This window comes from Monodelphis domestica, chromosome 1 (genome assembly GCF_027887165.1).
Source record: "Monodelphis domestica isolate mMonDom1 chromosome 1, mMonDom1.pri, whole genome shotgun sequence".
Lineage (NCBI taxonomy): Eukaryota > Metazoa > Chordata > Mammalia > Didelphimorphia > Didelphidae > Monodelphis > Monodelphis domestica.
In genome coordinates, this window is record NC_077227.1 from 736273649 (window position 1) to 736298275 (window position 24627).

General features: G+C 51.1%; 1 protein-coding gene across 16 annotated transcripts in view; it reads left to right on the top strand.

The window, feature by feature from the left end:
- DYSF (dysferlin) overlaps positions 1–24627 on the top strand; it is a 279243-nt gene that overhangs the window by 103520 nt on the left and 151096 nt on the right. For all 16 annotated transcript variants that reach the window (XM_056814043.1, XM_056814044.1, XM_056814045.1 and 13 more), the window contains 7 exons: positions 2584–2699; positions 4392–4505; positions 6359–6536; positions 8164–8288; positions 9954–10060; positions 15388–15586; positions 20281–20436. In XM_056814043.1, the coding sequence (XP_056670021.1) occupies positions 2584–2699; positions 4392–4505; positions 6359–6536; positions 8164–8288; positions 9954–10060; positions 15388–15586; positions 20281–20436 (995 nt within the window). The remainder of the gene's footprint in view (positions 1–2583; positions 2700–4391; positions 4506–6358; positions 6537–8163; positions 8289–9953; positions 10061–15387; positions 15587–20280; positions 20437–24627) is intronic.

Sequence of the window (24627 nt, forward strand, 5' to 3'; positions counted from 1 at the left end):
TTAGAGTAGAATGATTTAGGAGGAATTCCTCTCCCCATTCCCCTCCCTCCCTCCCTTCCCTCCCTTCCCTCCCTTCCCTCCCTCCCTCCCTTCCCTCTCTCCCTCCCTCCCTCCCTTCCCTCCCTCCCTCCCTCCCTCCCTCCCTCCCTTCCCTCTCTCCCTCCCTCCCTCCCTCCCTTCCCTCTCTCCCTCCCTCCCTCCCTCCCTCCCTCCCTCCCTCCCTTCCTCCCTTCCTCCCTTCCTTCCTTCCTCCTTTCCTTCCTTCCTTCCTTCCTTCCTTCCTTCCTTCCTTCCTTCCTTCCTTCCTTCCTTCCTTCCTTCCTTCCTTCCTTCCTTCCTTCCTTCCTTCCTTCCTTCCTTCCTTCCTTCCTTCCTTCCTTCCTTCCTTCCTTCCTTCCTTCCTTCCTTCCTTCCTTCCTTCCTTCCTTCCTTCTTCCACTTAAGGGGCTCATTAGTCCAATCAGATTACTGCACTGCTTAAACATTGGGGACAGAGAGACAAAAACTCTAGAGAGGCCACAGTGAACTAGTTCTTGCCCTCAAAGAGCTTACAGTTTATTGAAATATCCTCTTGGGCCAGAGTAGGCAAAGGAGTGAGAACTGGCTCTCTGGGGCTAGGTGGACAATCCTCAAATCATTTGCAATCCGTTAGAATGATTTCATTCTCCCTCTCCCTTGGTGAATTTGGTTTCCTGAGATTTTTGGATCCAGATAAATATTAAATGAGTTTCCCATCCCTGAACCCACTGTCACGGGGGGGCTGGCAGAGATGGGACAGCCATTGCGTAATGAGAATGAGCGGACAGGACAGGATTTATACATTTCTAGCCAAGTGGCTGATACCCATGGAGAAGGGAGATCTGACCATATTTATAAGTGTTTACTTTAACTCCCCTAAGCCATGTCCTCTCTGCCTGCCTCCACAGTGTTCTGATCAGTCAGGATTTCCTTCGTTAGGTCATTAGATTCTCTCCTAATGCCTTCACTTCCATTTTAGCTCCATTTTTAGCTCAGCAGTCAGCCATGCGCAATAGTGCTGATGTATCCTTTTGGGATGGCCATTTCCAAGTTCCAATTGTTATTTCCTTCTAGAAGACCAAGAATGGTCTAGGTTCTAGGCCCTCTCTCAGGACATAGCATAGGAAGTCAACAGAATTCAACTGTATTCGGGTCAGAGACAGTCGCATGCCATCATTGTGCTCCAGAACTCCCCATTATTTGGGGGCAAAGTACTCACCCTTGGGTAGATCGCTGGTTTGAGAGGGTCCACATTGCCTTAGTATTTACAGAGATCTTGGATTGATGGGGGCAGCTGTGGTTCCTGGCCTCAGGCTAGAATTAGTCTCTCCTCAACAAAAGGTCCTCAGCCATATCAGTGTACCTTTGCCTTCCTAATTCACGACTCTTAGTGGCTGGAAACTGGGACTCCCATCACTATAGCCTCCACTCCTATCTTCTTCCTCCTCCTCCTCTACAATAACAACCACCACCACCACAAACAATAATAATGAAAACAGCTGTTGATTAGCACCTAAGTTCCCAGTTTTATCTCTGACCAGAAATCTTTCTGACCTATGCTTAGGTTTCCATTACTTGAGAAGTCATTGGTTAGGTTCCATCTATCCTGGCATGTCCAATCACTACCCTCTTCTACCTTTAGAGTAGGTGATAGGGATTATGGAATATGTTAGTTCTTGCCCTTTCCCTTAAAGCCACCCTCTTAACAAAAGGAAAGCCCTGTCTAGCTGACCTTCTAGAATGTTGGAGCTGAAACCCCAAGCTGGAAAAGTGAATGAATGAATGAATGAATGAAAAAGTAGCATGAATATTAGTTGGAAAAGTTTGACATTAAAGCCAATGAGATGGTATGGAAGAATAGTTCTTCCTAGCACTTACTTTATCTTTAAACCTTGCTCCAACTTTATCCCTAAACTCAATGGCAACTTTGCTTTTGTCCCTCTCCCTTCTTTCATGGGGCAAGAGGCCATGACCCTGAAGGTTAGGGGGCACTCTGCTTTCTCTGGTGGCCTTTTTCTCTAGAGGAGGGAACAGCCTTTGCTTAGACCCCTGCCCATTTAGCCCCATAGCTTGTTCTCCAGGGAATGGGTCTGGCTGAAATTCAGAAATCGACCTTGGATCAGTCTAAGTGTTGGTTGGCCAGGATCTGGGATGGAGAGGTTTTCATGAGGTGTATGAGGCAAGGATAGCCTTGGTGAAGAGATCTTGGCCCCATGGCCAAGGCAGGGGTCAGTGAAGACTATTTGAAATGTAGCCTTGCTAGGTAGAGGAGAAGGTCTGGGGCTACGAGACAATAATAAAAGCTGGTGAATGAAGTCCAGGGATAGAGACAGGCTTAAGGCCAAGAATGGGGACTTGAGAACTAGAAACTGGCCACTAAAAGTCAGGACTGGGAATCGAGAGCCAGGGATAGAGGAATCAGGATTGGGGGAGAGAGCGTACATGGATAAATGTTGTTGACTGCGGGGTTCCCAAAGCTGGACAGCTATGGCAGCCTGGCAGAATTCTAGCTGTGTGCTGCTCTCCCCACTGCCCTATAACTAATTCTCTCCTGTGGTTTCCTAGTTGATGATGGACTGGGTTTCCTCCCCACCTTTGGGCCCTGCTATGTGAACCTTTATGGCAGTCCCAGAGAATTCACTGGCTTTCCTGATCCTTATGAGGAACTCAACCTAGGCAAGGTGAGACTGAGGCTGCTGCCGGGTGGGAGGGATGGGATCATGGATGGGACAGATGGTGGCGTGGTGGTCGGTTTTGGGGACTTCCTGAGAGTGCTGTTCACTAGGGGAGAGGTGGATTAATTTACTGGGATATATCCATTGACTCCTGTGATGTAGTTCTGCCACCAATCAATCAATAAACATTTATTAAGCACCTACTACATGCCAGGCTCTATGCTAAGCACTGAGCATACAAAAAGAGCCAAAAGATGCCTTCTTCCTGAGGTCATGGCCGCAGGGCTAGATACCATTCCCCTACCCTTGGTTGTTGCCCATTATATGCCTTTGCAGTTGAACCATCACCAGCCTTGCACTCTCATGTTCGCCATTTTGAATATCCCAAATCTTATTCCCTCCTGGAAGAGTGACCAGACAACTTGACTAAAGATCCAATCATTTAGCCTTTAGCATGTGCCAAGCACCGTGTTGTTATCCCCTTGGGCCAGTTATGTCCAGACTTACTCCTGAACTCTCGGTCCATCCCCAGGATTCAGTCCTTTTCTGACCCAGGTCTGGTTTTCCTAGTTCTGACCTGAGCCATCCGTGTCCCTGCCTCCTCCTTCTCAGCCCCCGAAGACACAGACCCTATTTATCTGGGTGTTCAGTTTCCTGCACTGGCTCAAATATGAGCACCCGAGACCCCAGTTCCTCTGAGTTTGCGGCTCCAGCGTATACTGTTTAGACTGTCCAGTTCCCTTCAGCATGCTGCGCTCCTGGATGGCTCTGATCCCTTTTTGTATTTTCTCTTTGGTTTAGCTGGGCTTTAGTGCCCTTAGCCCAATAACCCACAAAAGTTTCTTTCCCCAAACCTACCCCTCTCAGCACCTAATTCCTGGCTGTCAAAATAAAGAAAATGGATGAATTGTTTATAGAACAGCCCAGAAAGATACAGGTCATGGGGGATTTTCTCCTTTGCCCCCAAATAATCCTGTGTGAAAACTGACCTCAGCTACTATCCCAGGTAAGAACAAGGGGCAGGATTACTAGGCTAAATGGCCCAGGCTTTGGTCTTCATGACCTGGTGACCACCCAAAGGGATGTTGTGTGGGTCTGGATCTCCTCCTGTGAAAAGGGAAGGTGCAAGGAATGAGAAATGTAAACCCATTTCTCGGATCTTTGGCTCATGGCTGTGACCTAGGTAGACGCTCTTGCATCAATGGTTATCCTTCACAAACAGGGAGATCATAGGCTCATTAATAGAGAGCTGGTTGGGACCTTCAGGGCCATCTAGCTGAGCCCTCATCTTACAGAGGAGAAAACTGAGGTCTGAAGAGGTTAGATTACATGGATAGGAGGCATAGATTTTCTAATTGTTCTTAATTCATTCTGGTTATTAACTGCCCTTCTTATTAGCTGGGACATAGACCCAAGACTTGATTGTTTTCAGTCAACTATTATGAAGAGGATATGGGGTGGAACTTGGGTTTAGGAATTCACTATCCCTTCTGTATTCCTTACTACCTAATGGGCTATTGCCCTCATTGCCCCTGTTCCTTTCCCTTATCTATCATTTTCAGCATAAAAATGTGCTTTATTGAGATCAAGTGTGAAAGCCCACCCTAAACTTAGTGCTGCCCCCACCCTGTGAGTCTAATACCTCTTCTTTCCCCTTTCCTTAGGGGTGAACAAATGACAAGGTTTCTTTCTCCCCAGGGAGAAGGCGTGTCTTATCGTGGCCGGCTGCTCATGTCCCTGGAGACAAAGCTGGTGGAACACACTGAGCAGAAGGTGGAAGACATTCACTCAGACGACATTCTCCGGGTGGAGGTATCATCATGGAAGTGGAAAAGGAATCATATTTGGAGTCCATCCAGAGCAAGGGTGGTGGGAGAAGCATTGGCCAGGTCCAAACCCCTCTGTACAAGTCACTTTGAGCCTCAGTTTCCTTAGCTAACTAGGATGGTGGAATGAAAGGATTACTGACCCCAGAGTCCAAAGCCTTGGGTTAAAATGTGAGTACTTATTACCTATAAGAACAAACCTTGGTTACTTACTACTTGTAAGTAGTAGTTACTTTCTACTTATAAGTAAGAACATCGGGTACTTACTACTTGTAAGTGGTAGTTACTTTCTACTTATAAATAAGAACCTTGGTTACTTACTACTTGTAAGTGGTAGTTACTTTCTACTTATAAATAAGAACCTTGGTTACTTACTACTTGTAAGTGGTAGTTACTTTCTACTTATAAGTAAGAACCTTGGTTACTACTTGTAAGTGGTAGATACTTTCTACTTATAAGTAAGAACCTTGGTTACTTACTACTTGTAAGTGGTAGTTACTTTCTACTTATAAGTAAGAACCTTGGTTACTTACTACTTGTAAGTGGTAGTTACTTTCTACTTATAAGTAAGAACCTTGGTTACTTACTACTTGTAAGTGGTAGTTACTTTCTACTTATAAGTAAGAACCTTGGTTACTTACTACTTGTAAGTGGTAGATACTTTCTACTTATAAGTAAGAACCTTGGGTACTTACTACTTGTAAGTAGTAGTTACTTTCTACTTATAAGTAAGAACCTTGGGTACTTACTACTTGTAAGTGGTAGGTACTTTCTACTTATAAGTAAGAACCTTGGGTACTTCCTACTTGTAAGTGATAGGTACTTTCTACTTATAAGTAAGAACCTTGGATACTTACTACTCATAAGTGAGAACCTTGGATTCTTAATACCTATTTGACTCTGGGCAATGGTCTTCATCTCTTGACCTATTGTCCTCATCTGCCAAATGAGGAGGTTGGACCCGAATGACTTTAGGGCTATGATTCTCTCACCCCCACATGGAATTAAAATATTTGCCTTGCCTCCTCTTGGAGCTTTTTGTGAAAACCAAATGAGATAATGAAAGCATCTTGAAAATTAGAAAGTGATACAAAAATATGAGGTGAGAGTGTTATATTATGGCATATATATGCCATAATAGGCATATTTTTTCCCTAGTGTGGGGGGGACTCCTAGTTCATTGGCATAGGAACTCTCAATATGGAAATTCCTTCCACCAAAACAACCCAATGCTTACCTGAAATTTCAGTTCAGAAAGGTGTTTGGAATACTCAGAAGTTTTCTCCCCTCACGTCCCAGGGCACTTCTCTAAGACCCAAATTTGAGAAAAGAGAATGACCTGTATTGGTTAAAGAAGTTCTCAGTGCCAAATGAATCACAGGCCCAGGCCCCATCCCCATTGTTTCATAATCACTGAATGCATCATTTATTGCTGGGCCCATTTTGAGCTCTGTGTGCTCTCCTAACTATGAAGAGAAGTGGAGGAGGATGTATGTGGTCATTTTAATAAAAGGCAGTGAGATAAGTGGCTAGGAACAAACCACCGAAGTCAGAGAGTCTGGGTTTGAATCTCAGGTTGGCCACTTGTTCCTTGGGTGTGTCACAACCTCTTAGGATCTCAGTTTCTCCCTTGGTAAAATGCTGCAGGTGGACTGGATGGTCTCTAAGGTCCCCTTTTGTTTTCCGCCCAGAATCCTAGAATGAGAAAGGATTTCAGAGGTCTTCTGGTCCTAGAGGAAGCTGAGGCCCAGGGATGCTAAGGAAGGAGCATCATGGGCATTAGGTTGCAGAGGCATCTAGCATCTGAGGATGTCTGACCTCTCCCTCTTTCCCTCTCAGAAATACCTCAGAAGGAGGAAGTACTCGCTATTCGCCACCTTCTACTCAGCCACCATGCTTCAGGATGTCGATGATGCCATCCAGTTTGAGGTCAGCATTGGTAACTATGGGAACAAGTTTGATACGACCTGCCTTCCCCTGGCCTCAACCACCCAGTACAGCCGAGCTGTCTTTGACGGTAAGGTCCAGGATCAAGAGTCCCTTAGCAGTAGCCTGTGTCTGGGGTAACATAGCAGGGAAGAGACCCCCAAACTGGAATACTGTGTCCTCAGGAAGTGGAAGAGAGGAGAGAGCAGGGCCTGGACCCGGGGGAGCCCCCTGGATATGTGTGGGAGGAAGGGGACTATCTAGTGGTTTCCTTTTTAAATGAATTCTTTTTGCTAACTAGGTGCTTAACTGTGCCATCTCTTCTGTTGAGGGCTTCATTAGATTGGAAGCTCCTCAAGGACAGGGGCTGTCTTTTGCCTGTTCTTGTATCCCCAGTAGTTTGCAAGTACCTACTGTCTAGTAGTAGGTGCTTAATAATCATTTGTTGAATTAAACTGAATTTCAAGTGTCCTCTAAATTTGGCACCATGAAGCCATGCCCAGTTGGCCTGCCCTAGTTTTGGCTTGGAGAATAAGATGTGGTGGGATTAGAAGAGACAGGGGAAACTCAAGGATCCAAATCTAGTAGGGTTCTAGTTTGTTTTGATTTTGGCCTTTCCCTCTCCTTCTCCATCCCTGCTCTTCTTGCTGTCCCCCTCTCACTCCTCTGTCTCCCTTTCCCTCCCTGATCTCTGTCTTTCTCCTCAGTCATCTGAACTGCAGTGACAATATTGGTAATGTTTCACAAAGTTCTGTGAAAATGCAGGGCAGACTTAAGTTTAATCTGCATCACTTTCTTACGTCTAGACAATCAAGAGAGCAATAGCTCGAGGCCTGATTGATAGCATTTGCTCATATTTGGGAATGTAAATGCACCGAAAATTTAACAATCGACTCTCAGGAGCCCACAAGAGGGGGCGTAATCCTGGACCCCCTTGCCCCTGCCCTTCCAAAGCCCCCGCTGTTATTACTGCAATTGTCAGGGTTAGCATAATCTTTTCTTCCTTTTGGCAGCTGACTGGTCCAGCCTCTCTCTTCTCTTCATCCTAACTTGTCTCATTTCTAATGGGATCCCATTGTCCTTTGCCTCTCTTAGTGATGGGACCCATCACCAAGTTCTATCTGGCCGAAGCCTCAGTCCTCCACCTAGTGTCTTCCCTAGATGAGGACTGACCCTCCCCCCCCCTCCCCTTCCCCTGCCCCCATCCTATTGCTCTCTGACCGGGGTGAGCAGGAACCTGCAGCTGGGGATGAGGGCACAGCTGGGCGGGCAGGCAGGCATTCTTAGAGCATTCTCAACCAGCTGGCCATTGTTGATTCAGGCATTTGGCCCAAACCACCAGGGAGGTTGCCCTGGGCCACATCTGTGGCATCCGTCAAGGCTGGCAAAGGGATGGATTATGCTTGTGCTGCTCCCTTGTTGCCAAGGCCAACATATTTTGGTATGCCAATTCTTTTGATGGGCTAAGAAACCTTAATAAGGACAGCAGCCTCCAGCTAAATGAGTGGTCCATTGGGTGGCAAGCAGAAGAATAAGCCAAGGCAGAAGAGCTTCTTTTGGTCCCTGATAAATTAAGGGGCATTCTGGGGGGGGGGATGCCCACAAGGGCCCCCTTCTCACACCCCAAAGTGCCCTAGAATTTGGTTTGGTGTTGGCGTTCCCTGGGAACTGCAGTGCATTCTTTTCTCTTGTCCCCCTCCTTCCTCTCCCCTCTCCAGGATGCCACTACTACTACTTACCTTGGGGCAATGTGAAGCCTGTGGTCGTGCTGTCCTCATACTGGGAGGATATCAGCCACCGGACAGACACGCAGAACCAGCTGCTAAACATCGCGGACCAGCTGGTGAGCAGCAAACATGCCACAACCTCCTTCCTATCCCGGGCAGGCAAAAGGCCGTGGAGATGGAGGAGCAAAGACTCAGAGTGGGCACAGGAGGTGTCTATAGATCTTTAGGCAGCTAGATTTCACCGTGGACAGAGTGCGTGATAATAGCACCTGCCGCCCAGAGTTGTTATAAAGATAAAATAATACTTGTAAAGGATTTTGTAAACGTTAACATGCTACAGTAATGTCAGCCATGATTACTGTTATTATTTAAGAAGCTTATATGGGAGAGAGGGATTAGCATTGTTCTATTTGACCACAGAACTAGGGAAAATGGGGAGAAGTTGCCGAGAGGCATATTTGAGTTGGATGTATTAATCTCATTGGCCCTTACTTTCGTAAACTGTAAAATGAGGGGGTTGATTAGCAGCAGGGTAGGGGTAGATATGATTGGCAAGGGAAAGAATGGAGGGCTGATTGGGAAGAATGCCTGCATTTAGGATTCAGGAGGAGAAAGAGGAGAAATCATCATAGAGGTGAGGGAAGAATCAGGGAAGCCAAGGAAAAAGAATTTGAAGAGGAGGAGGCTGAAGGATTGTGGGGAGCAAGGAGAAGCATCAGTGTGTTTGGTTGCAATGGCAGTAGGTTGGGTGGCGTCAAAGTGTGAAGAGCTTTGAATACTAGGCAGGGGAGCTAAAACTTAATTCTAAAAAAAGCAATAGGGAGCCATTGATATATATATATATATATATGTATGTATGTATGTGTGTATGTATGTATTTTTACTGGAGCTGGTGAGGAGAATTGGCTTTCTTTTCATTACTTTAAAATTTAAAAAAATCATCTTTTATTTTTCCATTCTGGGCATTTCCCCCTATCCCTTCTCAGAGAGCCATCCTCATAAGGGTGAATAATGCAAGAGAAAATACACCAGTTTGGTCGTGTTGGCCAGCGTGCCAACCCAGTCCACCATCACCTGTAGCCAGTCTCCTATTTGGGGCAAGAAGGGAAGGTGCTGCCCTCTCCCATCTCTTTGGGGGCCAAGCTTGGCCATTTTGATTTTACAGCCTTAAGATGCCATTGCTTTGTTCGAGTTCTGTTCGTTTATGTTGTGACTCTCACAGACATTGGCTTGGTTCTGTTGACTTTCCTCTGGATCCGTTCATAGAAGTCTTCCTTTGCTTGGCCATGCCCATCCAGTTATTCACTGTGTCTTACCACAAAGCAATCTTCCACTACATTCATGGGCCACGATGTCCTTAGCATTTCTCCAGTCAATGGGCATTCGCTTGGTTTCTAGCACTTTGCTGCCACAAAAAGTGATATCAAAGTAGAAATATTCTGGGGCAGATGGGATCTCGCTTTGGATTTTGATCTCCTTGGGGCATACGAGTTTTCTATTTTAATAAGAATTTATTAAGCACCCGCCAAGTGCCAGGTCCTATGCCCAATGCTGAAGATACACAGAGCATGGCACAAGCGTGGACCCTGCCCTCAAGGAGCTCACAATCTAGTGGGAGACAGCAGTCAAGAAATATGCATGTGCCAAAGGATTATGGTTGTGGCTGTGGCAGAGAAATGGAAGTCAGGGACGGAGGGGAGGGGGCTGGAAGGTCCCCCCCCCCCCGGCCCCCTGTAGTCACTGGATGTCTCTCTTTGTCCTCCTCTGGGTGGGCCCTTTAGGAAGCCGGCCTGAATCAGGTCCATGTTGCCCTCAAGGCTCAGTTCTCCGCAGAAGACCTGGACAGCCTGGTGGCTCAGGTGATTGACAACCTCATCTCGGATTGCAGGTATTTATTGGTCTTCTTACCTCTTGCTCCTTCTTCCTCTCCCCTCCCACCCCCAGCATCCCCGATGCTCAGTCTGCTCTAAGTGGGAGTGAAAGGCGCTCTGGGGTGGAGGGAGCACGCCTGGCCGCCCATTGCCTGCACAGGTCCTGGAGCCAAGGCACGGAGTTGAAAAGGTGATATTTAGAGCAGGTCATAAATCTCCCAGAGTCTGCCGCTGGTCTGAGTCTGTCCTGGGGCCCACCTGAATGGGCAGCATTGTTCCTGGGCTTCTGGAGCCCAGGCATGTTCCCTGATGGGATCTCCAGGAGAAGCTCGAGGCCCGTCCTCCCTCCCGCCCTCCCTCCAGCTCTCTGGCTCTGGGGCTGATCTCCCACTTCCCTTTCCAAGATAATGTAGCGGAGACGGGTTTGACAGCCAACCGTTTGTGTTTAGCCTCTTGTTGACCAAGCGAGCCCTTGGCTTGAGCTAAGCGGAGGCAGGCGAGTATCGGGGAGGCGTCTTAGACTGAGGGCCAGGAGTTGGGCCAACAACAGCTCGGAATATAGAAAAGAATATTCTACATTAGGATGTTCTACATGTAGAACCAAGTGATTCCATATTCGAATAGATAGAATGATCCTGTATTCTAATAAATATAAAGGAGAGAGTATTCTATGTTCTAATAGAGAGAGAATAAATATTCTATGTGTCTATCTGAATTATTTTATATTTAAATATATAGAATTATTCCGTATTATAATATATTATATATATGGAATATTCTATATGTATATTTGAATTATTGTACATTCAAATACATAGAATCATTCCATATCCTAATATATATTACATCTATAGAATATTCTATATCCAGATATTTCCAGATTATTCTATACTTAAGTATATAGATTATTCTCTATTCTAATATATATCAAATACATAGTGAATATTCTCTTTTCTAATATATAGAGATGATTCTCTATTCTAATATAGAATATTCTGTATGCATATCTGAATTATTCTATATTCAAATACATAGAATCATTTCATATTCTAATATATATTACACATATAAAATATTCTAATGTAGAATATTCTACATGTACATCCAGATTATTCTATATTTAAGTATATAGAATTATTCTCTATTCTAATACATATAGAATATTCTATTCAAATGTAGAATAGAATTTTCTATAGCTATATCTGAATTATTCTATATTCAAATATATAGAATTATTCCATATTCTAATATATATTACATCTATAGAATATTCTATATCTAGATATTTCCAGATTATTCTATACTTAAGTATATAGAATTATTCTCTATTCTAATATATATCAAATACATAGTGAATATTCTCTTTTCTAATATATAGAGATGATTCTCTATTCTAATATAGAATATTCTGTATGTATATCTGAATTATTCTATATTCAAATACATAGAATCATTCCATATTCTAATATATATTACATCTATAGAATATTCTATATCCAGATATTTCCAGATTATTCTATACTTAAGTATATAGAATTATTCTCTATTCTAATATATATAGAATATTCTATTCAAATGTAGAATAGAATTTTCTATAGCTATATCTGAATTATTCTATATTCAAATGTATAGCATTGCTCCATATTCTTAATATGTATCCCATATATAGAATATTCTATATTCAAATATAGAATAGGATATTCTATAGGTATATCCAGATTATTCTGTATTGGAATATAGAATAGAATATTAGAGAATATGAAAATATAGTATAGATTAGGATATTCCATTTGCTATCTATTCTAATATAGACTAATAATTTTAATAAAATATAGAATCTGGTAGAATAGAATCAGAATAAATGGGATGATAGTTAGAAAGCACTTAGCAAAGTGTCTAGCACACAGTAGGTGCTATATTTTTTAACCCCTCACCTTCCATCTTAGAATCAATTCTGTATATTGCTTCCAAGGCAGAACAGTGGTAAGGGCTAAGCAATAGGGGTTAAGTGACTTGTCCAGGGTCACACAGGTAGGAGATATCTGAGGACAGATTTGAACCCAGGACCTCCAGGCCTGACTCTCAATCCACTGAGCCATCTTGCTGCACCATATATGGCTTACAGCTTTCTCTGCCCACCTTATGGTTCTCGGAGCTGATGGCCCCATCTATAACCTCAGAGACCCTCTTAGAGAGCTGTCTGGGCCTCAGGGAGGCTCAGGGACTTGGCCGTGCTCACACAGCTAAGAGAGGCCAGAGGCTGCATTCGAACCCAGGTCCTTCTGACGCCAAGGCGTGTAAAATTGCGAGTTTATGTCGGCGGGATGGATGCCAGTGCGGCTGGCTGCGGAGCACGTGATTCTCCCTCATTCATTCATCCGTTTATTCGGGGAGAGTTTCTGAAGCAGCCGCTGCGTTTGGAGAGCCCAGGTGGCACCAGGCGGGGTGGAGAAGCCAGGACAGCCGAGCGGGTGACTCCTCCAGGGGCAGCCGGACGTCCTGTCCACTCAAGGCTCCGAGACACGCACAAAGGCCCGGATGCACTCACCGGGACTCGAGGCTCCTCGTTGGGCGAGTTTGCTGGAGGCGAGATGCGCCTCCTTCCCAGCCGCTGAGGAGCTCGGCTCCCCGAGGCCGGGACCCCCTTCTGGTCTCATCCATCTCTATCGAGCCTGCTACGTGCGGGCGCTGCAAGACTGGAAGGAGCTCCTGCCAGGGAGAGGCAGAGCTGGGGGACAGCGAGGGGCCTCGGGGGACTGAGAGACAGGAGGGCCTGGGTTCAAATGTGGCCTCAGGTACTTCCCGCTGTGAGACCCTGGGCAAGTCGCTCCTCCCCTCTCGGCTTGGCCCCTCCCACTCTCCTGCCCTGGAGCGTGCCCAGTAAGCACTGAGATGGGAGGGAGGGGCTAAAAGGAGCATCTGAGCTCTTCTGGACCGCCCCCTCCCTCGACAGCTCGTGCGCTTAGCTTTCTGCTGGACTGACAGACGCCGGCCGGGGCCCTGGGAAGGTGCCTTCTCTGAGGGTCAGGCGGCTTCCCAAGACGTTCGCCCCTCTGCCTGCCCCATCCAAGCCGGTAGTAACGTGGCTGCCTCCGGGGAGCCCCGGCGGGCTGGGAAGAAGGACAGGGACAGAGAGGGTCTCCCCTAAGAGCCTAAGGGAGAAGACCCTTTGTGCCCAGCGTCTCCCGCCAAGCCAGGGGCTATGCCGAGGCAGGGCCGCTTCTCGCCCAGAGGCCTGGGACGCCCTGAGGGCAGGCCCGTATCTCCACTGGGCCAGGGACCACCTGACGGGGGCTGCGTCTTCCCGTCAGACCAGGGTGCCCAGGCGGGGTCTCGTCTCCGCCAGACAGGCAGGGCTGGGCTTCCCCCGAAGACCCTCGGTGGAACGGCTCCTCCTCATTGCACAGGCAGTCGGGACTCCGAGGATTGTCCCGGCCTTCTCTGTGGGTGGTTTGGGGCGTCTCCCTCCCTCGGTAGGACCCCTTTCCCTGCTCCCAAAGCCGGACGGGACATTTTGGAGGCAGCCGTGATCTCCTGCCATGGCTGCCCCCCGCCCGCCCGCCTCTTCCTGGGGAATGACTGAGGGGCGCCCCCTCCCCCGGAGATTTCCTGCGGATCGGAAGGGGCCGGGGAGACGCCAGGCCTTCGCTCAGAGAGCCTTGGCTGGGCTCACGGCCTCCCTGCAAACCTCGCCTCGGTGGCCGGCCTCCTCAGCCGAAGACATAAATCAGCCCTGGAGGCTTTTCCTTCCAAGTGGCTGCCTGGCCTTCCCCACAGTGGCCCCAGGCAAGGCCTGCCCCAACCTGGCAGGGGGACACCGGGCCAGAGGTTACTGTTGTGGGCCTTCTGGGAAGGAGCGGCAGCCACCAAGGTGGAGCAGAGGAGAGCCGCCTCCCCAGCCCCCCCTCCCCCCCCCCCCCCCCCCCCCCGCCCGCACCGGGTTCCTCCGGGCCCGCGGGCTGGGCTACGTGACCTGAACCAGGCCTGGGCTTCGGTCCCCCTCCCTGCCCACCCCTTCAAAATTCAATTAAAAAAAATAACAGAAAAATGTGAGGCCGAAGGCTGCCAAGGCGGCCTATCTGGCAGGCGGCGCTGGTGCCGCTCGGGCGGTAATTGCTTGTGCATAGCCGGGGGGATTGGCAGAGAAATAAATCAGCGTGGAGCCGGGAGCAGAGAGCCCAGACAGGCTGAGGCTGCTGCCGCTGCCGCTGCCGCTGCCGCTGCCGCCTCTGCTGCGGGAGGGCAAAGGCAGGACGGGCCGGGCCGGGGTCGGCTATGCTCGGGAGGGCTGGAGGGGACCCCCCTGCCCGGAGCCAGCCTGGGCCCCTCCCACGTGGGGTGCCCCGCCCAGAGGGAGCCTTATTCTAATAGGGAGAAAACAGCGCCTCATCCCCGCCCTTCGGGCCTGTCTGCTTGGGGAGACTCCGTTCTTGCTTAGCCAGGCCCCCCTCCAGGCTGCCCCTCCATTTGCTTTGTTTTTGCCCCTCGGTCTCTGGGTTCCTCGGGGCCACTGGAGGGGTGCACTGGGCCCAGGGGGTTGGGCACCCCCCTCATCCTGGCCATAGGCCCCCCTGCGGTGCCCCATAAATGGTCCTGTTGGGCTAGATGTGGAACTCCCCCATTCAGACAGGGGGTGCCTGGCATGCCGCCCCGCAGCTCTGTGCTCAGATCTTGACTTATTCATGCAGAGGGTTCAAACCTGGCCCCACACCCTCACCAGCTGGGTGACCCTGGGCAAGTCACTGAACCCGTTTGCTTCCGTTTCCTCATCTGTAAATGGGGTTTATAAACACAGCAGCTCCCAGAGTTACAGTTACGAGGAATGTCTGCAAAGCACCCGCAGAGTGCCTGGCACCAAGTGGGCACCATTTCAATGGGTCAGCACGTGCTGAGAGCCTACTGTGTGCCAGGCACGGCTCTAGCGAAGCGCGGAGGACTCACATCTCCTCCTCGTTTTACCGATGAGGTTCCAGAGACGCGCCCAGCCTCACACCTCTAGCAGGGGCCTGAGGTATGATTCACACCCAGAACCTCTAGACTCCGTGCTCCACCCTGTGCACAAGGGCCTCGCGGTGGGGCATGGCGGAAGGAGGACCGTGAGGTGGGGCTCTGCCCTCCCTTCGGCGGCGGGGCCTCGCGTCCAAAGGGGAACACTCGTCCTGCTCGACCTCTGGGCCGGCATTTCTAGAGGGAAGCCCTTCGCTGCCTTTAAGCATGCTGGGTCGGTCTGCGTGGCCAGACCAAACGACCCAGTCCGCGGCCCTCGTTCGGCCCCCAGAGCCCCCCTCGGGCGGCCTCTTCCTCCCGGCCTCTCATCACGCGCGTCCTCTTGTCTCCCGGACAGCCGCCCCCTGGTGGACGTCAGGGACAAGCCTTCGGCCACGCACCTGGACCACTACCTGCACCGCCTCCGCACCAACCACCTGAGCCAGATCACGCACGCCGCCCTGGAGCTGAAGCATGCCGGCGCCTGCGAGGACCTCACCGCGGCCCTGGAGCAGGCTGAGGAGTGGCTCCTGCGCCTCCGGACTCTGGCCGAGGAGGTAGCCCGGGGAGGCGGATTCGGAGGGCGGAGGGAGGGAGGCTCGGGGTCCTGAGAGGGGCGGAGGTGCCTTCTGGCCAGGTGGCTGGGGGAGAGGCAGGAAGAGCGGAGTTAGAATCCGGCCTCAGACACTTTTGGCTGTGAGACCCTGGGTAAGTCCTTCCACCCTGCGGGGCTCAGGGGCCTCGCCTGTCAGAGAAGCCGGAGAAGGAATGGCGAACAGCTGCAGGATCTTGGCGCCGGCGCCAGCAATGGGCTCTACAGTGACGTTTTGGTGGCTCCTCGGCAAACCCTTTTCCTTTGGAGGCCTTGGTTTCCTTGTCCCCAAAATGGGGCCGGGAAGGAGGCCCGCTCCCAGGGCTGTTGGGAAGATGGAAGGAGGTTTGCCCGGAAAGCGCTTTGCGTCCTTAAATAAGTAAGTCCCGGCAGAACAAGGCTTTCCAGACGGTCATTCCTCCCAATGCCAATCCCTCCTTGGAGCACCAGCCCTAAAGGGCTTCGGTGTTGAGTAGGGAACGTCAGCTCCCAGCGGCGAAGTGACTTACCCAAGGCCATACAACTAGGAAGTGGCTGAGGCTGGATTTGAACTCAGAACCGCCCTGACTCCCAAGCCAGCACTCTCACTCCCCAGCGGACAGCTGCCCCCTGGGAGCTCCTTGACAGAAGGGACGCTTTGTTCTAGTGTCGCTCTTCCCCCAAGGCCTTCCTGCTGGTGCTGGAGAGGTGGTTGATCCTCGACTGCCTAATGATGGGAAAGGCAGTTACCAGTTTGAGACCCGGCAGGCAGCCTGCTACAAGGGGGCTTCATTAGTAAGGAAGCGTCCCTGAGGCGTCCGGACATCCCAGGGTCAAAGGGAGAGTGGGAGCCCCCCTCAGTTTGGGGATGGGGAAACCGAGGCCTCCCCAGGGGCACCCGCCAAGCCTCCTGTGCTGTGCCTCGGGGCAGAGGGGACGAGAGGACCCCGATGCCCGGAAGCCTGATTTGGAGGGAGGCTGGGGACCCCACACAGGGAGGCCGGGGGCAGACATTGCTGATTGATTACAGGGAAGGGGGAGGCTGGGGAAGAATTTCCGGAGGAGGCTCTCCCAGGCCTGGGGCGGGCTGGGAGTCGCCGGAAGACTTCCCGAGCCGAGGAAGGCGTCCAGAAACATTCACTGCCTGAAGCGAACTTTGGACACTTTCCCTGGGACAAGGGGCTCATGCCTGCTGTGCGTTAGCTCAGTGGTTAGACCTGGCCCTGACGCCGCCGAGCTATGGCTTTGGGCTCTGTCTGGGGCACACAGTTAGGCAGAGGGAAAACTGTGCTGCGGCCCCAAACGATGCCTCCCTCCCTCCGCCTAGCTCTGTGGCCGTGAGCAAGTCCTGAAGCCTTTCCCTCAGTTTCCTCTTCTGTAAAATGGGGATCCTAATGGCACCTGCCTCTGGGTTATTTGGAGGATCTTACTATTTTAGTGCTTGGCATAATGCCCTGCGCATAGTAGGTGCCGCAGACACATAGTAGGTGCCACACAGACACATATTGCCTTCCTTCTGTGTTCTTGGCCATCCATCAAGCCCTCATCCTGGTGGCAGACTCGTCTCTTCATCTCCTCTAGAGTATAGACTTCCCTTGGGGGAGAGGCTGAGCCTCAGTTAGTCCCACACGAATAATTGAGTGCCCTCTTTGTGCTGGGCACAGCGATGGGCACCGGGGCACGGAGACAAAGACCCAAGCAGCGCCTGTCCTTGAGGAGCCCAATAGTTACATGATCCCTGGCATGGACCTTCCTCTACGGGTGCCACCTTCTTGGCACTTTATAGCCCTGGACGTGGAGACATGAGGTGACCTTTCCTATATGTTGGGTGAGATTTGAACCCGGCACTTCCCTGGCTCTAAGGCTGACTGTCCATCCTAGGGCTGCTGAATTCAAATAGAAACCAATCGTAGCGCCCTAGAAAGCCACAAAGGAACATTATCTGGGTTGTATTAAGAAAATTGTGAACCGTCTCCCAGCTACGTTTTCATCTGGTTTAGGCTGTGAATTCAACACCCAGCAGGAGAACAGGCTGGCCTCTTCTAAACATCATAGAGAGAATGAATGCCCCATTTGTTCTCTGTAGGGATCACCCATAGTGAGAGCTCCAGAAAGAGCATCTTCTGCCCTCATCCTATGGCCCACCTCTTCTAGAAAGTGGTGCCTGACGTGTGCTTTGAAGGAAGCTCCATGTACTAGGAGAGAGCATTCTGGGCATGGGGGCACAGCTTGTGCAAAGTCCTGGAGGTCGGAATGGGATGTTCTACATGGGAATGGCAAGAAGGCTGACGTGGCTGCAAGGCAGAATTTTAGAAGAGGGCTTGTGTGTCCCTGCCAGGAAAGATGGATTTGAGCTCAGCTGGGGCTGGGTGGATCGGTCTGGAAGCCACATGGGAGCCTGGTGACCCCAACCGTCCTCTGCCTCACAAGCCTGAAGATGGGAACAGCGGGTGACTCAGGGCTGCCCACCCCCATCTCCGCGTGTGGGACATGAAGCTTAGAACAGAAGTCCAATGCTTGGGTTCGAGTCCTCATCGGAGGCTTCGGCTGCAAATATTTCTAGGCTTAAGAAAGAGCTGAAGGTTCGGTGGCAGCAGTATAGCCTAGTGGTACAATGACATGCATGGGATCAGCGTCTCCCAACATGAGTGGCTCAGCCCAGTGCCTGGCACATAGTAGGTGCTTAAAAATATGAATTACCCACTGTGGGGAAGGGCTTAGTCCAGTTCCTGGAACATAGTAGGTGCTTAATAAGTATGAATTGCCCAGGGTGGGGAGGGGCTTAGCCCAGTGCCTGGCACATAGTAGGTGTTTAATAAATGTGGATTATTCAGTATGGGGGAGGAATTTGGCCCAGTGCCTGGCACATAGTAGGTGCTTAATAGATGTTTATTGACTGACTGGGGATTTTCTGTTGTTAATGCTAATCTGGAGCAACTGTGTGGTATATTGGTTAGAGTCAAGAACACCTGATTCATACTGACTCTGTGACTCCGAGCAAGCCATTTTAACCCCAGTTTGCCTCAGTTTGCTCATCTGTGAGATGGAGATAATAATAGCACCTACTTTCTGGGGTTATTGTGAGATCCAATAAGATAGCGGCTATAAAGCACTTTGCAAGCCTTCAAGGCCCCTATGAAAGTTAGTTTTATTGAGTGCCTCCCATGTGCCTAGACCTGTGCTGCCTGTTGTGGGAGAGACAAGAGAAGGATCAGATTTAGAAGGGTCCTTGTTGGTCACCCAGTCAAGGGTTCCCTCTCCTCTCCTCTGGAGACAGTCCATGAGCTCTGATCATTAGGGAGCATCTCCTGGCACCGAGTCAAAATGGGGGAGAGATGGATATGGGAAGGGGGCAGCCTGGGAAGGCTGCCTGGAAGAGGCTGGCCTGGAAAGATGAACAGGATTTGGGATGAAGAGAGTGCCCTGGCTTCCCCGTCGGTGGTTTTCAAGTTGTTTGGTCCCCTCCAAGGCAAGCAGGAGCCGCCTCCCGGCTCAGGGCTGCTGTGGGTCCTTGGTCTGGAAGCTCTCTTCCCAACACCCTTCTGCGTTAAAGGTGGCTCTGGAGGGCTGCGTCCCAGCTTGGCCAGCCTTCTTTTCGGGCCCCACCATGAAGAGGCAGCAGTCAGAACCGGAGGGGGCTGCGAGGCCCCGGACTCGCCTCTTACCTGAACAACCCTCCTCCTCTCTGGAGCTCCCCCTGGAGCTGCCCAGCTTTGCCCAAGGACTCTCCCCCCTGCCTGCCCGCCAGAGGCGTCCCCTCCTGCTCCCTTCCCTCCCAGCACAGATCTGACTGGGGAAGTCGGCTCGTTTGCTCATAGGTTAGGGATAGGACGGGTGAGTGAGGGTGCCTGGTGCAGGTGAGCACTGTGGCTGCAGTCTTAGGGCCCCGAGCACTGAGAAATTAAATGGCATCACCCAGGGTCACATAGCTAGCCTTGGGGCTGTGCAGTGGTTAGAGCACGGGATCTATAGTCCGGAGGATCTGAGTTCAAATCTGCCCTCAGAGATGTCCTAGCTGTGTGACCCTGGGCAAGTCCTTTAACTCCCTTTTGCTCATCTGTAAAATGGGGGTAATAACAGCACCTAACTCCCAGGGTGACTGTGAAGAACAGATGAGCTGATTGATAAATGCTGGCTGTTATTATTCTTTTGTTATTGCCCCTCCGTCCCTGGCTTTTTGGATTATAGAACCTAAATCGGGTCTCCCCGTCACTCCCAAGTCACTGCTTCTAATTCTGCCCCCTGGGGCCAAGTGGAAGCATGGAATTCCTTCCACCAGTGACTGTGGCTCTCCTGCCTCTCCTAAGTGGAGTCCAGGACCAGCCCCTGCCCTCCAGGCACCGCCAGGCTCCGAGGAGCAACTAGAGGACTGTGAGTGGGCCTGGCAGGCAGCAAAGGTCTGGGACTAGACTGCGGGCCAGACTTCTAAGGGTTCCATTGGGGGGGGGGCTGGAGCAAGGCTTCATGGAGAGAGAAGGTGGGATTTGAACCAGGACTCGAAGGATGGTGGGATTTGGCGAGGTGGGCTGAGGGAGGGCGGCTGCCAGGGGTGTCTGGGATGGTAATGTTTGGGATGTGATCTGACGGGCAGGGGAGGGGGCTGCGCTGATGGGAAGGGCTGGGACCTGGCTGGGAGGGATGTTGGCCCTCTTGCCCATCTTTCTCCCCTCCCCACCCCAGCCTCAGAACAGTCTGCCTGACGTCGTGATTTGGATGCTGCAAGGGGACAAGCGCGTGGCTTACCACCGCGTGCCAGCCCACGAGATCCTCTTCTCCAGGAGTGGGGCCAAGTGCTGTGGCAAGAACTGTGGGAAACTCCAGACCATATTTCTGAAAGTAAGTCATGCTTCCCCCAGAGTCCTCCCTCAGTGGCTCTCCTCTGCCCCCGCCCCTCACTCTTGCTCCCCCCGCCTCTGGGCCTGCTGGGGGGAAAAGCAAAACTGCCCCAGGAATAAAGGCAAAAACCTACTCCCCAAACACCCCAAAGCCCTAGGAGCCAAGAGGCAGGCTATTGGGAAATAGGTGCCAATGGTCTCAGGAATTTAGAGTTGGAAGGAACCCAAAGGTCACCTGATCTACCCCCTATTTTACTGATGAATAAACTGAGGCACAGAGGGGGAATCAGGGATTTGACCAAGATCTCACAGGGAGTAAGTGACAATGTCAGGATTTGAACTCAGATCCAGCATATGTGTGTGTGTGTGTGTGTGTGTGTGTGTGTGTGTGTGTGTGTGCTAATTGTCTCCTGAAGTGCTGTTTTTTGTGGTTCTCAGCATGTGTGGAATTGTGGGATTGAGAGATGGAAAAAATTCTTAGAGATTATCTAGTCTAATCTGATAAATTACAGATAGAGAAACTAAGATCCAGAGAGGACATGGGTTTTGTGCTGAGAAGAAAGGAGCCTTTGAGGTCAACGAGTCCAGTTCTTCCATTTGGAAGATAAGGGAAAAGAAAAAGGTCAGGGAAGTCATCCATGCCCTACAAAGTAGGAAGAGGCAGTGTTGAGATTTGAACTCAGGACCTCTGACCCCCAAACCAGTTCTTTTATGGTCCCATCTTACCTCTTCAATAGAAAGACTAGTTGTTTCCTTTTGAGACAGCCTTGAGGCTAGGAATCCGGGGCTCCCCTACCTGACTTAGGGGGTTCAGAGGGTCGGGCCCGTGTCTCTCTAGTTACAGGGGGAGGGCATCATTGTCTTCCTGGTGCCATCAGGGCTGGTCTCATCCCGTCTGTGGTCCAGCAAGGATCTGCCTTTTAAGGTTTCTCCAAACCTTTCCTGGCCTGGGTTTTATCCTGCCAGTCTGGGTCCTCCACAAATCTCTCAGCTCTGGGAAAAAGGGGAGAGGCCTTCCTTCAGATCCCAGGGGGCTGCTGGCACTGGTGTCTGTGGTCAGAGAAAAGGATTTTTTTATTTTCTATCTCTCTGTCTCCCTCTGTCTGTCTGTCTCCACCCCCCCCCCCTCTGTCTCTGTCTCCTCTCTTTCCCTTCTCTTCCTCTGTCTCTGTCTTTCCCTCCCTCCTCTGTCTGCCTATCTCTCCCCCTCTCCCTCTTTCTCTCCCTCCTTCTCTGTTTCTGTCTTTCTCTCTCTGTCTTTCTATCTATCTCCCCCCTCTTCATCTCCCTCTCTCTCCCTCTTTCTTTTCCTTCTTCTCTCTTTCCCTCTCTCTCTTTCTTACCCTCCTCTCTTACTCTCTCTTTCCCTCTCCCTCTTTCTCTCCCTCCCTCTCTCTCTCTCTCTCTCTCTCTCTCTCTCTCTCTCTCTCTCTCTCTCTCTCTCTCTCTCTCTCTCTCTCTCTGTCTCCTTGTCTCTGTCTCTCTCTTTCTCTGCTCTTTGTCTTTCCCTCTCTTCCTCTCCTCCATCTCTCTCCCTTTCTCTCTCTCCTTCTCTGTCTCTATCTTTACCTCTCTTTCTCTTCCTTCTTCTGTCTCTCTTTCTCTGTCTCCCTCTTCCTCTTTCTCTCCCTCCTTCTCTCCCTCTTCCTCTGTCTCTGTCTCTCTCTTTCCCTACCTCCTCTGTCTCTCTATTTGTTTATCTCTCCCCCTCTCCATCTTCCTTTCTTTCCCTCTTCCTCTCCCTCCTCTCTTACTCTCTTTCCTTTTCCCTCTGTCTCCCTCTTCTCTGTCTCTCTCTGTCTCTGTCTTTCTCTTTCTCTCTCTCCTCTGTATGTCTGTCTGTCTTTTCCCCCTCTCCCTCTCTCTCTCCCTCTCTCTCTCCTTCTCTGACTCTGTGTCTCTCTTTCTCTCCCTCCTCTTTCCCTCTTTGTTTCCCTCCTCTCGGCTTGTCTCTTTCTCTCCCTCTCTCCACCCTGCCCCATCTCTGTCTGTCTCTCCCTCTCTGTGTCTCTCATTTATCTCTCTCTCCTCTGTCGCTGTGTCTCTCTTTCTCTCTCTTTCCCTTTCCCCCTCCTCTCTGTCTGTCTGTCTCTCTATCTCTCTCCCTCTCTCCACCCCACCCCATCTCTGTCTGGCTCTCCCTCTGTCTCTTTGTCTCTCTCATCTATCTCTCCCTCCCTGTCTCTGTCTCTTTCTAACCACGAATCCTGGCCTGCCTTAGCCTCAGTGCTCCAGTGGACTCAGGCCTCTCCTTCTTACCCTCCCACTGGCCCTTCGTGGTCCTCTTGGGGAGGGATCTGTGTGGCTACTCAGTGGAAGCAGGTGTTGGGCGCTGGGGCCAGCTGCCTTGTAGCTGGCCCTCTGTGGGCAGCCCACAGCTCATGAATGTGGAGCTTTGGCCTCAGGAGCATGCGGTTGGGCCGTGGCACCGTTTCCCTGGCCAGGCCCTGGGTGGGATGGGGAGCTCTTAGAGCCCAGAATGCCAGGGCTCTTGGGTGGGGATGGGGGTGCCATGGGCGGCTTCCTCCCACAGGCAGAGCTAGAAGGGACTGCGGAGCTCATCTGCTTTGACCCCCTCATTTTTTTAAGCCCTCACCTCCCGTCCTGAAACCTGTACCAAGTCTCTGATCCCAGGCAGACGAGCTGAAGGGCTGGGCAATGGGGGCTAAGTGACCTATCCAGGGTCACCCAGCTGGGGAGTGTCTGAGGCCAGATTTGAGCCGAGGCCCCCCTGGATCCATGCCTGGCTCTGTTCATTGTGCCCGCCGTCCTCACTTTATAGAGCAGGGAAGGGGCTTCTAGGGAGACGAGAGGACTTGCCTGTGCTCACAGAGTTGCAGGGTTTGGCACCTCCCTGCCTTTTCCAAAGAGCAGACGTGGGGTGTAATCTGGGAACATTTCCTGGAAGAAGAGTCACCTTATGAGGTGGCACGAAGCCCCCATTTTGGAGTCCGAGGATGGAGGTTCAAATCCTTCCTTCAAACCCTGTCCCCTCGTCGGGCCTCAGTTTGCTGCTTTGTAAAATGGGGGGGGGCAGGAGACTGGATGGAGCATGCCAAGGGCCCTTTGGGTGCTGCATTTTGGGGGGGACCATGAAGCACACCCTGACAGCAGGGACGCCGGCCATGGCTTGACCCCCAGACCCCACAGCGTCGGGGAAATGTGAGCCGAAACTGTAGCCTGGCTCCGAGTGTGAGAAAAACCAGAGAGAACGGCTCCTCCGAGGCCTCCCCGCTCCGCTCACGAGCTTCTGCAGAGCGTCCTGAGCACACGGAGAAAAATGTTGGCCGGGAGCAGCGACCAAAAACGCTTTGGTGTTTCTCCACTTCAGTGAGCGGCTCGGAAAGAATGAGCCGCGGCCGGCGGAGCAGACGCTTCTGCAGGGCTCAGAGCTATTCTGGGCAGAGTGGGCGGCCGGGAGCCCGGCCGGGGAGCCGGAGGGCACCAGAGGACTCGGTGTGAGGGGATGAGGACGGGGGAGATTTCCATAGGCAGAAGCTTGTGGTGTGGGGGCCGCCGGACTGGTCTGAAAGGCAGAGAGGGTAAACCCGCTCTCAGGGATGCGGGCGGACACAGCACAAAGCCCAGGAGGCGAAGGCGTCCCTCGTGTCTTGTGTCAGAGGTGAGATTCGAACGCAGGTCCTCCGCCACCAAGGCTCTTTCTCATGGTGTCCCCCAGCTCTGTTAGCTGAGAAGCCCCGCCCCCTCCGGGTATGTGACTTGTACAAGGTACTCAGATAGTGTGTGGCTACCCGGGGATTATTAATCAAGTGAATAAATAGTATGTTTCTTCCCCCGGGTTCTTCCACCTTGTCTCCCCCATTAGATTGGGAGCTCCTCGAGGGCAGGGACTCTGTGACCTTTCTTTGGATCCCCAGCACTTAGCACACTTAGTGGGGTTTTCTTGGCAAAGATTCTGGAAGTGGTTTGCCATTTCCTTCTCCGTAGCAGGCATTTAATAAATGTTCAGTGACTAACAGGGATGTATATCCAGTCGATAGATCGTAAGTTCCTTGAGGGCATTCACTGCTTCTTATGAGCCACGTGACCCTGGACAAGTCACTGAACCTCCCTGCCTCAGTTTCCTTATCTGTAAAATGGAGATGATAGCGGCCATTCTCTGTCGGGATGCTGAGGGCATCAGCTAGAATAACCTACACAAAGAATACTTTGTGAACGTTGGCCCCAGAGC